The sequence below is a fragment of the Xiphophorus maculatus genome, chromosome 22, assembly GCF_002775205.1.
Source record: "Xiphophorus maculatus strain JP 163 A chromosome 22, X_maculatus-5.0-male, whole genome shotgun sequence".
Taxonomy (NCBI): domain Eukaryota; kingdom Metazoa; phylum Chordata; class Actinopteri; order Cyprinodontiformes; family Poeciliidae; genus Xiphophorus; species Xiphophorus maculatus.
The window spans coordinates 23,756,882-23,774,156 of NC_036464.1; the positions used below are offsets into that span (position 1 = coordinate 23,756,882).

The 17,275-nt window shown below is 39.6% G+C and overlaps 1 protein-coding gene across 9 annotated transcripts in view; it reads right to left on the reverse strand.

Annotated features, from left to right (window-relative positions):
* Positions 1-17,275, reverse strand: part of ehbp1 (EH domain binding protein 1) — a 163,632-nt gene that overhangs the window by 78,828 nt on the left and 67,529 nt on the right. For all 9 annotated transcript variants that reach the window (XM_023327204.1, XM_023327199.1, XM_023327198.1 and 6 more), the window contains 5 exons: positions 14,440-14,618; positions 12,314-12,362; positions 3,363-4,145; positions 306-347; positions 29-175 (listed from right to left, as the gene is read on the reverse strand). In XM_023327204.1, coding sequence (XP_023182972.1) covers positions 29-175; positions 306-347; positions 3,363-4,145; positions 12,314-12,362; positions 14,440-14,618 — 1,200 coding nt within the window. The remainder of the gene's footprint in view (positions 1-28; positions 176-305; positions 348-3,362; positions 4,146-12,313; positions 12,363-14,439; positions 14,619-17,275) is intronic.

A 17,275-nucleotide genomic window follows, 5' to 3' on the forward strand; every position in this document is an offset into this window, starting at 1 on the left:
CCGTTGCTTTATTGCGGCGATAACTTACATCAGACATGCCTGAAGTCCTGTTTGGTGCTGCGACAGCTGAGTTGGGGACGTTCTTATTTCCAGCCTTCATGGCGGCGTCTCTGCGGGCCTGCTCCAACAGGAGCCTGGCTCTCTCTTTCAACTCCTCTTGACGAGAAAGTACTTTCTACAAGCAAATACAAAACATGAGTAACTAATTCAAATGTTTAAATTAGTCGTGTTTTGCTTTGTTCCAAACATTTTAAACGAGCATATAGTATTTAGTTTTGCAGTCGGATCAAAACAATTTCACCCACCTTCTCAGCTGGAGGACTTGATACAGATGCAGGTGATGGCTCCTTTGAAAAAGAAAAATGCAACATAAATGCAAGAGCCTATAAAGTTCTGCTTTTAAGATTTATGCTTGCTTATTTCAAACCAACAGCACAGTCAAAGTCTTATCTGCCATTTGCCTACAGCAGAAAGTAAAAAAACCCAATCAGCCGACTGATACTGATTTTTTATTTTTTTTTAAGTTGTTAAATACATAGGTGAAGTTGCTAATTCGGCAACAGATTTATTGGTACACCTGGAGTTTTAAGATTTATTTTCTTTAAGAAACAACATTTGATGTTTTAATAACCATAAGTATAAAAAATATCCTGCGTTTTCAATTTTTAGAGTCGCTTCTCAAGTTTTCTGTGAGTCTCCCTGTTGGAATAAACCACTGTGGCTTTTTTGTCAAGACATTCCACACCTCATATAGACTTTATGAGGCGTGAAACTATGTGGAAATAAATAGGGGTACACCTATTGCAATTTTTTGGCCAATCGCCGATCTTTAAAAACTCTAACCTGCTGATTCAGACTTTGGCCGATACAAAGTTTTGGTCTGAAAGCTAGTTAAATATAGGGACCTTGGCTGGTAAATAAGGTTGGTGGGTAATTATCGGCCCATATAGAGCTGGACGATGAAGCCGAAAAACATAACACAATATAAGCGCTTCAAGTCAGTCGATACTGATTATCATTCATTGGTTTTTTGTTTGAAATAGCTGAAATATTTTCCAAACAGGAAAGGTGGCGCGACCTTTCCTGTTTTATTCACAATTTTCACTTCAAATGAAAGATTTTTTTAAGCAGTTATGAGGCACAGGGGATAAACCTGACACTCCTGATGTGAAAGTTACTTAATAGTAACTGTAAGTTATTCAACAAGTTGTTGCTAGGCAACCAAAGAGTGAGTAAGTTAGTAGATGCCACCAACCTTGTTCAGCTGGCTGCGAGAGGCGGAGTGGCTAAAGCCTTTCTCTGCCTACATCCCCCAGAATCCTGTACAGTTTTGGATCAGTTCTACATATTGTTTATTTTATCAGACGTTTTACCTATTGATATTGATCAATAGTATTATTGATCAACTATTGTAATATATATTATTGATTTATTGACCGGCTCGAGGCTGAATGAAAGAGGCTGGTGCTGATTTATCAGTGCAAACCTATACGAAATAAGTTTTAAAAGATCAAAAAAATTTTTTTAATTATCTTAAAGGGTTTTAACAGGGTTTTAACCCCATCAAGCAGGGTTTTTTTTCACTGCAATGTGGTAATCATTTTTAAGAATTTCAATTAAACTTGGAGAAAGGTGATGAGGCATCTCATGAAGTTGATAACAGCACATCAAAATAAATAAAATAAATAAATAAATGGATAAATAAAAATCTCTCCCCACATCCCCCTCTTCCTGCCCCGTGACCTTTTAGGTTGTAAACAATCAGCAGTAATCTGAGGTTAACCAATGCAGCCCTGCACCGAGTGCGTTTGGTTTGTGCGAGCGGGTGCACACATGCGTACAGGTGTGTGTCAGAGTGTAAGACGAGATGATGTCTGCTCCGTGCAAAGCATCGCCACGCCTGAGCGGTCACGGCACAAACTGTCATCAACTGCAGGGATGGGAAATATAATGAAAAATATAATGAAATGTCAAAGCAAAGGAGGGGGAGCGGGGTTCTGTTGGGCGCGTTCGGTAGTCGCCACATGTTAAGGGTCCCGATGCGTCTGGTTCTTGGCAGCAAGACAAGTGACAACAACATCTAATGGAGAATGGAAGAGAATTTTTCAGCACGGTCATCTCTGCATTTGTATCAACAATGTTGGACGGATTTGAAGCTTAGCGAGCGCCAGGAGGAAATGAATGTTGTACGAATCCTCTGTCTTATGACTGACGGCGCCGAGAAAGTTTCAATCAAAGCCTGGGTGCAAGGATAAAAACATGAGCAATCCATTTAGGGCCCAGACAGGTACCTGCAGGTAAACGCTGTTGGAATCTTAATACCTGACTTAAGTAGCGAGAATGAGTTTATGAAACACAGACTGCTCCTGAGGTTAAGGTACAGAATTTATGTATTCGTTTTGAGGTTTACTGAATCAGATACCTCAAAGCTACAACTGCAAATCATATGAGAAATCATTGGGACTCTATGTGATAGATCAATACAAAGTAGTGCAAGACTGTGCAGTGAGAGAAAAATTCAAACATCTAGTGTTTTGGTATTTATTTGTATTTAATCCCACTGCATCAATCTTGAAGAGCAACCTTTTACTGCATTTACACCACCCAGTCTCCAACAAGAAACACTTTTACCCATTCTTAGTGGAGGTTTAAGTTGAAACCATCCCAGCAGAAGTAGGTTTTCATTGAACCTGTACTACTGTAGCTCTGGCTGTATGTTTAAGTCCGTTCTCCTGCTGGAGGACTTCTTATGGCCAACAACAGCTTCCTTCTTAACGTTAAGGCCAGATTAGAGGTGTGCATGAGTAATGGCTGTCCAGATAATAGTTACCTGAGCAGTTCACTGCAAAAACACAAAATATTGCCAAGTATTTTTGGTCTAGCGACTTGTGCAAATGCCTTTGTATATTTGAAATAAGTCTTGTTACAAGAGAAAAAGATCTTCCACTGGATCCAGTACTTTTTCCTCAATGTTAAGAAATTACAGACTTAAAATAAGCTGTACCTATATCTTGTTGAAAGGTTACTTTTAAGTCAGTTTTGTCGTATTTCAAGTGTACAGGGACATTTGAACTAGAAACCAGACCAAAAATACTTGGTAAGATTTTGTGTTTTTGCAGTGCTGGTCTCTGCAGCTTGTAGAGTTACTATAGACCTCTCAACTCTTCATTCATTTTCTTTCTACAATACAATTTTGTACCACTCTGTGCCGCCCCATCAAACAAAAAACCAATAAAGTATATTGCAGTTTGCAGCTGCAGTGTGGCAAATTGTGGTGAAACAAGTTTAAGGCATGTGGAAAGCAGCATTGAAATGCAAGAGTGCAAAACACCAAGTCAAATATTGTGACTAGGTGGCTTTACCTGTTTGATGGGGATATCTGTGTGGTTGGTTGGGGAGGATTTGGTGTTTGAAGCTGGCTCTGAATCTGAGTGACGCAGACTAGCCCTTTTCTTTTTAATGAGGTCAGCGTCCCTGTTATAGGAGAAGTGTGATAAAGAGTTTCCTCTCCTTGTAGGGGACGATGGTTCGCTACTTCTCTCTCCTCTATCCTCTAGCACCTCCTCATTGCATAGTGTTTCCATCTCCAGCTCTCTCTCCGATTTTAGCGGTAACTCGCAAAGATCTAAAGTGTTGGCTTTGAGCAGACCACCTCTATCCTCGGACACTTGCAGGGGCACGCGGGCAGAGTTTGTAGCTGTTGCAGCCAACGCCGTACGCGGCAACGGGACCGGCGGTGACAATTGTAAGGACCCTGCTGCTGGGGAGCTGGTTGAGTCTACTCCAACTTGTTGCTCCATTGTCTCCCCTTTGCCGGCCTCGGCGCCGTTGGATTCAGCTGGAACGCCGGCCGTAGATGAAAGGGGCTCGACGTTGACCTGCCGATGTTGCACGTCGTTCAGTTCAGCGTAGAACTTGTCCTGGTCTATAGAGGCGTTGGTGTCCGTCTCGAAGTCGCCCACTTTGTAGGTGCTGCGGCTGCTGTTGGCCTCTATCTGCACCACGTTGAGCTCCTCGCCAGAAAAATGGGCCCTTATCTGGTACAGGTAGGTCATCACCGTGAGCTTGTCGGGAATAGCAAGGAGCACCATGTCGGATGGTTCCAGGAGACGAGAAATCCCCAGACTCGCAAAGCCATCATATGCCTACGATAAAAAAAACAACGAGAAAACAAGCATTAAAAAGAACAATTTATTCTCCATAGCAACAATTAAGGGACAAAGAAAGGACTATGATGGAGTCTGGTTTCTTTTTTCGTATACTTGGTACACAGAATGTAAGTGTGTACTCTATATGTTCATGTGTGTTTGGGAGTGAGAGACACCGCTGCCATGAGTCCTGACAGGTCATGTCAGGGTTGGCTGTCCCCGATAAGAGACGCAGATATCCCAAGACAGAGCGCCTAATCCTAAAGTGTGTGTTTGGGTGTACACACACACACGCACGCGTTCCAAAGTGCGTCTTTATCGCTCGCCTACATCAACGTGCCCACACTCTCCGTCACGCGTGTAATTGGTCTGATTAGACGCTGATGAGAAAATACAGGTGTGATTATCAAGCGACAGACGAAAACCAATCCCCCATCACAAGATAGACTGAGACACAGAGAGAGGGGATGAAAACCATTATCGCTGCCAATGACAGGTAAATAAATAGATTAACAGCAGCACGCACACATGCCACCCCCAGTTCCTGCACGCACACACGGCCTCCCCATCCATCTCTCCCAGGTATCACAGCTTGTATCTGGTCTGCTTGATAGTGTTGATCTAATTCCAACCTGTTGCGAGGCACGTTTGTTTTACTGCCTCTGTAGACCTCCCTATTCCATCAATTGCTCCGTTTCTCCCAGACTCTCCCACTCTGGAGACTCCTCTTCTTTTGACCTCCTGAGATGCATCTAGAGGAGCCTCCTTAACCTTTCTCAGCCCTGTTCTGATTTAAATTCTCCTCTTTCCTGCAAACACATTGTTTTTTTGTACCTTTCTTAATCCAGAGGAGGGCATTATTAAGCATGTATGACATTTTATTAAGCCTTTGCTTTGCATTCATTACTTATACCTGCAGGTTGTCTAAGAAAGTAAAACACAATTTAGAGACAAATGCTGATGCACAAAAGCCAAAAATGCTTTGTTCCATCTAAAATGATCCAGTTTAACCTTCACCAGTCTATGAATTTCAAAGTAAAAATCAGTGATGGGCACACTTCTACTAATTTCTTCCATTTGGCGCTTTTGCTAACTTAGAAAATGCTTAGCACACTTAGCTTTATCTAAATTAATTTTTCCTGGTTACATTCCTAAGGCTCTAAGTTACTTGGCTGAATAAAATTTGACATTTGTGTTGAAGTTTTGATTGTCGACAGTTTAGAATTTTCAAGTTTATCTTCGTGCTCTTATTTTGAAGTGGGTGAAAAGTGTTTACACAGCAGTCCTGGTTCCTATTCTCACGTTCTCTCTCTTTTTTCCCCCAAATAACTAATTCAAGCAAGAAACTTACAGGAACAAAATATATGGACAAGAAATCAAGATATAAACATGAATACAATATCTAATGACATTACAGAACATGTATATTATACTGCCATTGCTGCTAGAATGTTGTAGTCCTAAGGGCAGATACAATTTGAATTGTAATTAGTGCTTTAGCATTAGCTTCTACTACATATGAGGTTGGTGTAGCGCTTTAGCATTACAGGAACTATTACTTAGGATTATTGCTTTAGGATTAGCACTTATAACTTTTTTGTTAGCAGTTTCCACCACTGGACAAAAAAAATTCAACTGCGGTCCACATTGAAAAACAACAGGATAGCTTTTAAGTTTAGAACAAATGGGAAGCTCAACAGCAGACCTTTACATCATTAATGGTTAGCCAATCACTGTACACGTACAGTACTTACAATTTTTAAAATATTTTTTCTGTCTCTCCATCATCATCACTTTCCCTAATGATGGTAACTGTGGTGGGGATTTCAATGCTCATACCAAATGTTGTAGGTCAGTCAATGCACAAGGGCAACTCTGGAATTGCTTCCCTTCCTAATTCAAAATAAGAGTCTGATAAACATGGAGTATAACATGTACACTCATATCCAGAGCTCATAATTCCAGTTTACACTTGCTTCACCAGAGCAAATTGGAGGCTGAAAGCAGCTGAGCAACTTATGAGACAGAGTACTCTGGGAACCTACACTTTAGTTATGATGTGCGTGAAAACAGGCTGTATTCAGAATACCTAATCCTACTCTGTACTTACATAGGATGCAGATTTTCTATATCAAAGAAACTGGGGGCATAAAGGCAGAAAGAAAAATTTAAAATTCCACTAAAAACAAATTCTTAATATGTATTGTATTTAATTGCATTCTTCCTCATTTTTAATATTTTTTTCAATTTGTAGGGGAAAATTCACCGCTGTGGAACATCTACACTTTCCTGAACAAATGAGTTTGGTGAGAGTAACAAACTGATGGGGGAGAAGAGCCAAACACACACCTCGTGTGTGTTTACATAGAGGTGTAAACATCTCCATGTTTACACCTAGAAATCTTAAAGTCCTTTCTCTTCGCCAGTAACGGTGTGTGAAAGAGTACAAGGAATAACTGGGCCGATTAGGTTTCTTAAACTTATTCAGACAAGCAAAGTGTGCTTTCTTTGTTCACATAATGGTAAAGGTAGCCTGTGAAAGAGAGCAACAACCGAAGCTTAAAAAGAGACAGATGGAAGGAATATAGAAAAGTCATTGCAAAGTGAGCGCTTTTATAAGAACATGCTTGAAATGGAGTTTGGTTCAGGAAATAATGAGTTCTTGGCCTGCTTATTCACTTAGCTGCTCACTTTAGACATAGATAGGAGAGTATGAGATTCTCACATATGGTAACCTTACCACAATTTCACAATATTTAATGCATCGCATTGTAAAAGTCATATTTTTACTGAAATCATAACAATTGCACTGAAATTAATACATGTTGATTACTGCACTTAGAGTGTTATGACACCCATGTTTAGTTTTTACTCACTGACCTAATCAAACATACAGCATAAACCCCAGTATTGCAATAATTTTTTTCCAAATTTCTTTCCTCAACTGAAGTTTTTTTTAATTGAATTGAATGTCAGAGGCCCTGGGTATCGAGCAATGTCTCATATTTCACTGAGTGTTTGCTCTAATCAGTTAAACTCAAGCTGTAATTCCTAAGAATAAGTCTGATTCAATTTTGCACAAACTGAGCACACAAGTTCAACTTAAGTCATCCTAAAAAATATTTCGCTACAATGGCAACGCTCATGGTGGCAGCTTGTTGGAGTAGCTGTGTTACAGTAATTCTGATTTGCAAGGATCTTATCCCCGACCTCCAATGAACATTTATAGAGAAGAAGCAAAAGCAAATGAGGCGGATTAGCAGTACTTGCCAGCAACTATGTCATCCAAGACATGTTACTGTGAAATTTCCTCGCTGCTACCTGGATATTGAGCTGTTAGAAGTCATGCAAGTCACAAGACTATTATACAGCAACAGTCTTCAGTCAGAGGGCTCTACGGACTTGTTGCAACACTGCCTGCAACTAGACAGCCTTCCTACCCAGAGCATCAGCATCCACCATGACTCTGGATGATACGAGTAACAGCAACATTTAATTTTTCCCTTGTAATAAAGTATTTTTGAACTGAATTCACACTTTACATATTGTATCAATCATTCGCTTTTCAGCTTCATCTTACTCAAGGTCATCATATCTTGAGAATCTCATAAGTCATTTCTGACCAACAAATCACGGGCTATAAAAACCACTAGCAAGACAGGAAGCAAACAGTTTGATCTTTAGTATTACAATCAAGAGGAAACACTTTCAGCTGGTGTTTTGGGAATTATCTACTGTTCTCCCTTCCTATCTGCCTGATGAACCCTCGGGTCTGGACTCAACGTTGACGGTTCAGGCCCCGGGCCGACGCTCCGCGCTCCCCCTCCACTCGCTCTCAGTGACTGACAGCTATCTATCGTTGTCAATCACCAGCGCCTCCTCCCTTCAGCCCAACCCCTCGTGGTTGTGCTCAGGGCAATTCAGCCTGGTGCTTGGTGCAACACTATCAGATGGCATGACAAATTACTTCTCCTTGGCCTCATTATACACGCACACACACGCGCACGCCCACACACACGAGAAACAGACAGTAGTTCAAACTGATCAGAGCTTCCAAAAAACCCAACATCTATCAATATATGTAATCACCTGGGGATTAGAATTATATTTGCATGTGAACCTTTGCATCATGGGTAGTTTTAAAGGCTCTATATGATGTAATATCCGCTTTTACTTTTTTTTCTAATCACCGTAAATATTGATTGTCCTTATCTGTCATAATTCAGCACAGACTGAGCTGACTGCAATCTTTCTTCACAGACAGACAGAGAGGAGGAGGGGCAGTTCTAACAAGAGCTATAAAAAGCAGAGATAGTGGCTTTATCTATACATTTCCATTCTTGCTCCCTGTCTAGTAAATTCTATACATTAACAAATATGTTGTAACATTTATATTAGAAAAGACTCAATCTTCATCCATGTTTCAACTGTTCACACATTTTGATTTCTCTTAAATATTTTTTGCTCATTTGATCTTATTGTCCCCTAATTTCGTTAATTTCATTTTTTACATTTAATAACTGAACATCTTTATTATTCTACAGAAGGTAAACAGCACACAGTCTTCTGTCAAATACCAGCAAGATGTAGGATCACAGCCAATAAGTCCAAGCTCCTTTTTGCATACAGATTAAAACGATTAATCAGATTAATTGAATTAATCGACTACTAAAGTAATTGTCAACTAATTCAGCAATCGATTAACTGTTAACTGGAGCTTAGAGACTCAACAAAAATACTATTTTATGCAAATGATCACTCTCAGAGCAGTTATTGAGCCAAAACTGTGCAAACAATATATACATTTTGCATTTAAGATGAAAAGAAAAAATAGAAAAAAACTTTTTTTTAAATCAAAACACCTTAAGATTTCACGTGGTGCGAAATCTGCATCTTTTGCAATCCAATTATTAATAGGCTTAAACATAATGACCAGATCACCTACACTGTACTGATGTCAAGTGAAGCAGAAAGGTTTTATTGTAGCATTTATTTAGTATTTGTTTAGCTGCAGATGCATCCTTTTCTTGTCATGAAGCAAATCCTAAGGGAATGCTATGTTGTAGAATAATTGACAACAAACGAATTTCTTATTTAGAAAAAGAAATTGATTATTCTTTAATGTATAAAAAATAAGCTTAAACATTTAAATGAAAAATGAGCAGATTTGGTTTTTCCTGATTAATTGATTAATAGTCAGAATAGAATCAACAGAATAATCAATTACTAAAATAATCATTAATTGTAGCCCATATATAGATATGAATAACAATAGCTCCCACAGGAGGTTGTGTGTTGATGTGATGTAGAGCTTAAAGAGAGGCCGACTGCAGTTCAGCAGCCATTCTCAGGCTATCACCTTGTACGCCATATTCCCCCATATTACTTCTATATAACCAATTTCTTCAGGGCTACTCGAGCACCTGGAGGGAGGTGAGGACAGTTAGCAGATATGGGACCGGCTCTCTGCTTCTTCCTACACTGTGGTTATTGTCAACAGGGTAGCATTCATGCCTAACAGGGGCACCAGAGGTTATCGCTTAGCCAGAGAGTGTATGAGAAGAGGAAATCAAGCTGCAGGAGCCCCACGCATATCGTTCTGTGTAGCCCTCGGGGGCTGAAGAGGGGACGTTTGTGCACTGCACCTATACAGGCATGCAGCGAGGGGGACGAAACTGGAGTGTGCATCTGTGCGTTCCAAAACCGTCCAGTAAGGAATAAAATGTGCAAACACAGAGTTAAGGGAGAAAACGGTGAGTCCGAATATGCTCCAGAGTTAATGTGCAGATGTGATGACGCAGCTGCACCTGAATAGCTCTAACTCTTTTTTTTTTTTTTACATTTGTTACCATGCATAACCATGGCAACGATGTATTTTTGCATCCGGAAGCAGCTGACAAGCATCTGAAAAGCTGGCAGATTGTATGACTGGGAGAGAAATCTCGTTGTAAGTGAAATAACTGACTTAAAACAAGTTTCTATATCTTGCTAAAAAGTCTGTTGTAAGTTAGTTTTGTCGTATTTCAAGTGTAGTAAGATATTTGCATCTCTTCCATCCATCTCAGTGATAAAATCCCAGACGACAACGTCTCTCTACCTGACTTTCTTTCTATTCATTCAGTCAGACAGATTTAAAGGGGTGCGGCAGAAAGAAATGACGTTATTGTGAAATATCCTCACAGTAACAAACATACAAGGTAGATTGAAGTTCTGACATTTGACTGATGATCACTCCTCAAACAGACTAGCAGCTTTTTAAGGAGGGGTGCAAATTTGTGTTACTGTCTGTTCATTTCTTTTTTTGTCAGAGGGAAAGTTCTAAGCTAATAATACATATCTTGAAAGGAGGGGTTAATTACCCTACTACAAAAGTACATATAACCTGACAAAACAGACATCAAGCATAACAGAAATTCCGTGAAAGAGGTGTACGGAGCTCCGTGCAGGAAGAAAAACGGCGAGTGACTGAGGGTCATTGCGCGTAACACAAACCCTGTAAATTCTAGACACTAACAGGTACCATAGAATTGCACAAAAATCCGTGAGGGACGGCGGAGTCCCTGCTCGAAATTCCGTGAAAGAGGTGTATGGAGCCTTGTGCCAGAAGCCCATTAAAATGCTGTCTGCATCGTTTTAAACTGCATGATTGTGAGTGTGAGTGGGTATAAAAATAGCAATAGGTATTTTGTTCCATATAACACAGTAGGAGTGTAACAGGTAAATCTTTTATGGATGCAAACTCGACTAAAAACCCACCTGTTTAGGATTGTATTTGAAACGTAATCAATTACAAATATATTGATGGAGCCTGACTTAATGTCAAGTTTTGATTGTTGATTCTATGTTGCATTGTGTTTCTGTGTTTGATATGATGTAAAGCACTTTGAAATGCCTTCCTGCTGAAATGTGCTACGCAAATAAAATTTGATTGATTGATTAAAGGTGCAGTGTAAAAAAGTGTTTTTTTTAAATATTTTTTAAACTGTCTCCATGTCATGACAATATGTTATGAGACAGATAATCTGTGAAAAGACTGATCTCCTCCAGTTCCTGCCAGAGCTATTATTGCTCAGGAAGAAATGCATCGCTCCCAACCAAAAACAACCACTCAGAACCAGGAGGAGAGTCGTAGTGCTGTCAATCACTTTCATATATGAGGTGCTAGTGGTGGAAAAACAACTTACTGTTACAGGAAAACCGTTTATCCGCCATCATTGGTGGTTATGCTAACTAGCGAGGTTTCACAACAAGCTCTGCTAGCTGCAGCGTAGCAGAGAGAAAGAGGGGGACGAAGAAGGGAAGAAGGTGGATGAACAGCGCTCAGACCCACCTCCGGGCTCTGATTGGTTGTTTCTAGTTAGCACTGGGAGAAGTCAGAGGTCCTCCATTTTTTCACAGGTTATTTGTCTCATACCATGCTCTCACAACATACTTTCAAAATATATGTAAAAAAAATATATACAGTATATATATATATATATATATATATTTTAATGCAACTGGATAGAATACTAAATTAGTTCGCAAACATCATAAATGCATCCGGTCGTTTCCTTTCTTTTTTTTTTACCCCTCCAGGGGGTCTCTTTTTGTGGGCTCTAGTGTCCCTTTTTTTTTACGAAAGTAGGCTGACGGGAATGGGGAAGGAGAGGAGGGAAGACATGCAACAAATGTCGCCGGGTCCGGGAGTCGAACCCGCGACGGCCGCGTCGAGGACTCAAGGCCTTCAAATATGGGTCGCGCTGACCACTACGCCACCACGGCACGCCCCGCTCGTTTCCTTTCTGATCGTCACGAAACAATGATTTCTCTTCCAACACACCTGAAGCAAGAACACTTGCTGCATCCTCGCCCACTTCCACCAGGTGTCTAAGTCCTGCTTTGGACTCAGGCACACAGCAGGGGTAAACGTCGTTTTTATTTTTTTTTAATCTGTCATTTTCACGTCCTGGCACCAAAGAGTATCTGTATGATTGTACACATTTTCTTGTCATCTTGTTGCATTGCCACCATCCTCCCCCACCCACCCACCGTTCAAACTGTGTAAAGACACAAACACACTTCATTGTGGGATTAATGGCAGGTCTCTAAATAAGGCCAAACGGAGATGAGGATGGGAGGGAGGTGTGCGGTGAGAAGGTTCCCAGCGGTGGGCTGCCTCTTACCTTTTTGTTGTTTTCTTTAATATCCTGAGGATTGAGAGCCTTGTAGTCTCTGAAAGTACAGCGGGGAGAGACGAGGGTGTTGGGGGGGAGAGAGAGTGGTAAACAGAGCGGCTCAGTGGAGGAACAGATGAGTTTAAATATGCGTTGCATGTAATGGTATTAGAACTGTAACGTGCAATTTCAGAGCAGAGCAATCAACAGAACTAATGGAGTGGAAAATGTGTGGAAGTAACTCGCTGGAGAGCATAAACACATGCACATGTATGTACACAGAGCCGAGTTTTAATAAACTATCTTCATGTGTGCTCCAGGCGTGGGCCGAAAGTTTGAGGAAAAATAACAGATTTACATGCAAATAAAAAAAAAAGAAAATAGACATTTTACAGATTCTTTACATTTTCTATTTTAAACCGGGGTTCTTTAAAAAAAACTGATGGGTGTCACAATTTTAGCTTCCATACTAAAAATAGTTTAAGATATTGTCTATTGTTATATTAAAAAACAATTATCTTGATAAAAAGAAAATGGCCCACTGTTGGAACCATAGAATTATCACTACAATGTAATTAGAATTATAATACAATTATTTTAAGTAAAGTTATTGTTCGTAGTTCAGTTGTATTTTTGTTAAGAAGGATTTGTTATTCGACTGTCTGTTTGCAGTGGCAGATTTAAAAGCCAAAAATTGCAATGCGTCCCTTTTAAATTGTCACCAATATGTTGTCCAACTTTTAACTTTAAGTTCATATCCTCCACAGCTATTTCACATCATGACAGTTCCACAGTTTTTGTGACCAGAAATGTTTCTAAGGTGATACATTTTTTAAGCGAGAGGAAAAGTGAAGGAGTTTTCTATCGGTCAGCTGACCAGCAGTGTGCAGCAATGGGTGGGGAATGGACAGCATTGAGAATTTATAATTTTGGAAGTTAAGAAAATAGTGACTACAGCACAGGGATTCACTGTTAAGTCAGCTCAGGTTTCTTTAATTTTGGGAAACGTAGCCTCTTTATTTAGCAATTTTTCAAATGAAAAAAAAAAAGTAAGTATCAGCCAAAATCGGAACCAGCAGGTCAGGTGATTGGCCAGAAAACTGTAATCGGTGCACCGCTGCTCCAGCACTTTTTCTGGCATCTCATAAGAAGGACTTTCTACCATAGAATTGTTCTGATGGAAATTCTTACTCTTTAAAACCTTCGTGTGTCTTTCGACCATTAACCAGTCAGATGGAGCAGTCAGTTTTGATGCAGATGTTGTTAAATGATGCAGGGTTCCAACACTTTTCAAATTTTGATACTTTTCCACAATCAAATTTCTAAATTTCTTCTTCCAATATTGTTAACATTTTAGAACAAAATAACAAATCTTTAACTTCGTAAAGTTCCTACGAACTGCATGTTCCAAAAATGATGAACAACAAGTATCTAAAAAACAATGCAGACAGGTTATATGACATGAAAGTGTGACGTAGTAAACATAATTTAAACACAAGTCATGCCAGGAAAAACTACTCCATATATCAACCATTATTAGATTCCCCCCATACTTACTAAAGTCTGGAAAATGGAAAAAAGAAAATGTCACACTTTTCAACATTGTAGGATCCCTGTTTTATTTAACCTCCTGAGACCCTGCATCCTCATATGAGGACATTACATTTTTGTAAACACAGATGTAAATAATAACATTGATTGAATGGTCTTATCGTCACACAGATAGACCCAATGTCCTCGTCTGAGGACATTGGGTTTTGAGAAAACCACTTATTGTAGAAAGCTGAAATTTCATTTTTAGGCCAATTGGGTCCTTATGATCCCAAATGACAAGGAGAAATGTATATGCAAAAACAGACCCATTGTCCTCATATGAGGGCATTGGTTTTGACATAGTTCAAGAGCACATAGAAAGCTAAAATTTAATTTCAACTAAAATTAGGTCATACTAATCCCAAATAGTAAGGAGACATAAAAAATGCACATCAAACAAAAGCCCGGGTCTCAGGAGGTTAAATATGGATTGGAATAAGTGGAAAACCAGCTGGTTTTTGCTTTCAGGTAAAGGATCTTGTGGAGAAAATAGCATTCAGTTTGTGTGTGTGTGTGTGTGTGTGTGTGTGTGTGTGTCGTACATTACGTCAGGTCTGAAATGGTGTAGAATGGCACAGAAGGCCAGGCCGTTCCTCCAGGACGTGGTGAAATTGGTGATCTTCACCCCGCGGTAGTTCTTGGTGACCTCGCGACACCAGGCCAGCAGGGACTGGCTGGCATTGGGTTTCCCTCCAAGAACTGGACTGGAGGCGGGGCTAGGCTGCAGGTGGAGAGAATGTGGAGGAGTATTGGAAATGGATAGAAAGAAACATTCATAAAAACAATGTATTTTTTTATACAAACAGATCAAATAAGATTACATGTCATTTTCTTGTCTTTATTTCAGTATTCAGTTTCCCTTTCAATACCGACTTCCTCCACTCCCTTTATTACTTATTGTAGAGTAAAATGTTTTACTTCGCCGTCACAAGTCAATCAATTAGCATGCCGTACTGGTATATAATGAGCTTTCACACGTGTGTGTGCAGACACACACCCATTCTGGAGGGTCATTCAGAAAGCGGCGTACGACCGTGAATAATGTAAACATCTTATTAATTAGCTTCGCCTTTGAAGCCTTATCTGGGCTAAACGCACTCAGCGTAAGAAGCCTTTTCCTCTCCTGGACTCCAATTCCCACAAATCTTTGGTCTTGCGGAGACAAAGGTCTTGTTTTGACAGTAGATGTTGATTCAGGCAGATATTTGCTAATCTGGTTACAGAGGGACTGATGTGTGGACACTCTCTGATGGTAAAGGAGGGAAAAGTACAGAGGGAATGGAGGGCTTACTTTAAAAACAATTAGTGAGTGATCAGAAACTTTAAATTATGTCTGCAAATAGGCCAAGATGATATTTAATAAAACAACTGAGTGGGGAGATATGTTTGGTTGTTTTTAATCAAAACTACAAAACTTAATTAGAAGATTTATTTTAACCTATTTAAATTCACTAGTCCTCCTGGAAGTTTCCTCCTCTCTACTATGTTTTTTCTGCACAAAATGAAGTCTGAAGTGGTAAACTTCCTAAGAATGAACTTTAACTGATGTGGGTAAATAAATCACAATATATTGAGCTCTAAAAAAAATATATGACAAAACATAACCGAGTTTAAAGAACAACAAGTTGAGGCCTGATGATCACCAGTTTGGGACTGTGCTTCCTAACTAAGGTTGCTGTGGCTGACTAACCCCCTCTGTTGGCGTGTTTTCGCTACTACATGACCCAAAAAAACTTTACTTTTAAGGGAAGTAAGATTTAATCTGAAACTGTCGTTTTATATTGGAGAGAAAGAGCATTGGCCTGAAGGTATGCAGTCTGTTTTATTGTTTGGATAGGCAGTAGGAAGGAAAATCAGACTTTGATTTTATAATCAGCCTTCACAAGAGAATCTGCATGATTTGAATAGTCAGAAACGAGACTAATTCTGATTTTAAGCTTATAAAGCATTACTCATTTGGAAAGAATTAATTGAGTGGTACATGAACAGCAGCCAGCTAGCTGAACTCTACAAGTTCCTGAGTTTCTCCTCCATTGTTCCAATTTAACCTTTGACCAGGAGCCTGAAGCCAGCTGAGACGCCATGAGAGTCAAAACAAATGAAAGAGACTAGAGGACATCTCTAACAGCAATTCCTAACCTTCATATCAGTGTGTGTGTGTGTGTGTGTGTGTGTGTGTGTGTGTGTGTGTGTGTGTGTGTGCTTGTGGGCGTGTGGGCGTGTGTGTGTGTGTGTGTCTCTTAGTGATGCAGATCCCTGTGGTAGTCTTAGTACAGGGAGACGGTAGCGGGAGCCTGAGGGGCAGACACTTGACATTTCCGGCTCATCTTTAAAAGAGGGCCTTAACCTTTCCCCACAGCTTCTTCAAACACGTTTTAGGAGGCTCCGACAATATAGCCGTGCCGCACAAGCAAAACAGAACGAAACAAAAAAAAAAAAAGTGAGAAAGTCGATAACGATTAGAACAAGGGCAACATCACCGTGTGTGGAGGAGGAGAGAAGCTGATGTGACTCGGTTGTTTTGGTGAAACTGAACTATATATAATGTTGAAAACTCAAATCTAATTGATGCATTAATCCTAATCTTAAATATATAAACAGGGCTAGTACACTTTTCCCACTTTAAAACTCAAGCACTTTTCAAAAATCTTCAAGGTAAGTTTCCAAACTTTGACATCGTCACACTTTGGAGATGAAAACAATACAAATGCACAAAAGAAGGCTGTTATAAATCACCATTATACTATATCATTTATTACTGTTATTATTTTTTGTGGTAATATTCCGCATCCCACAGCAGAGACAAGGTCACGTAAAATATAACAAAATTTCATGCCTCTTTCACACATGCCTTACACACCTGACTGGTCTGAGAACGAAACAAAAAAAGTCCCACAATCCTCCAATTCCAATAATGTTGTTCAACGTATAAAGTATAGGATCAACAATAAGTCGTTGAGCCATTACGAGTAATAATTATTGATTACATTGAAGCAGTCCAAACACATCGTGGTCAGGTAAATGACCTTCCTGCTCAAATTAAATGGTTAAACACAATTTGCAAAAAACGTCAAAGAAAATCTCCAAACAGGGTTTTCACCAAGCTTTATGGAATTTAGCAAATAGAAATAATTTTGGCAATCCTAATTGACCTAAAACAAGAAAAGGTTAGTCAGATTTAACTTCAGACGCTGAGAAAAAAAATGTATCTGTGTGTTTTTATTAGGTGAATGAAAATATCGGGTTTAAACTCTAAATAACGTTTTCCGTATTGGAGCTTTTAGATTTATTACGTTATTACAAAACTGTGCAGTGTGAATATCAAGCACTTTATACAGAAATCGAGCAGTTTCCAAACCTTGACAACACCAATTTGAA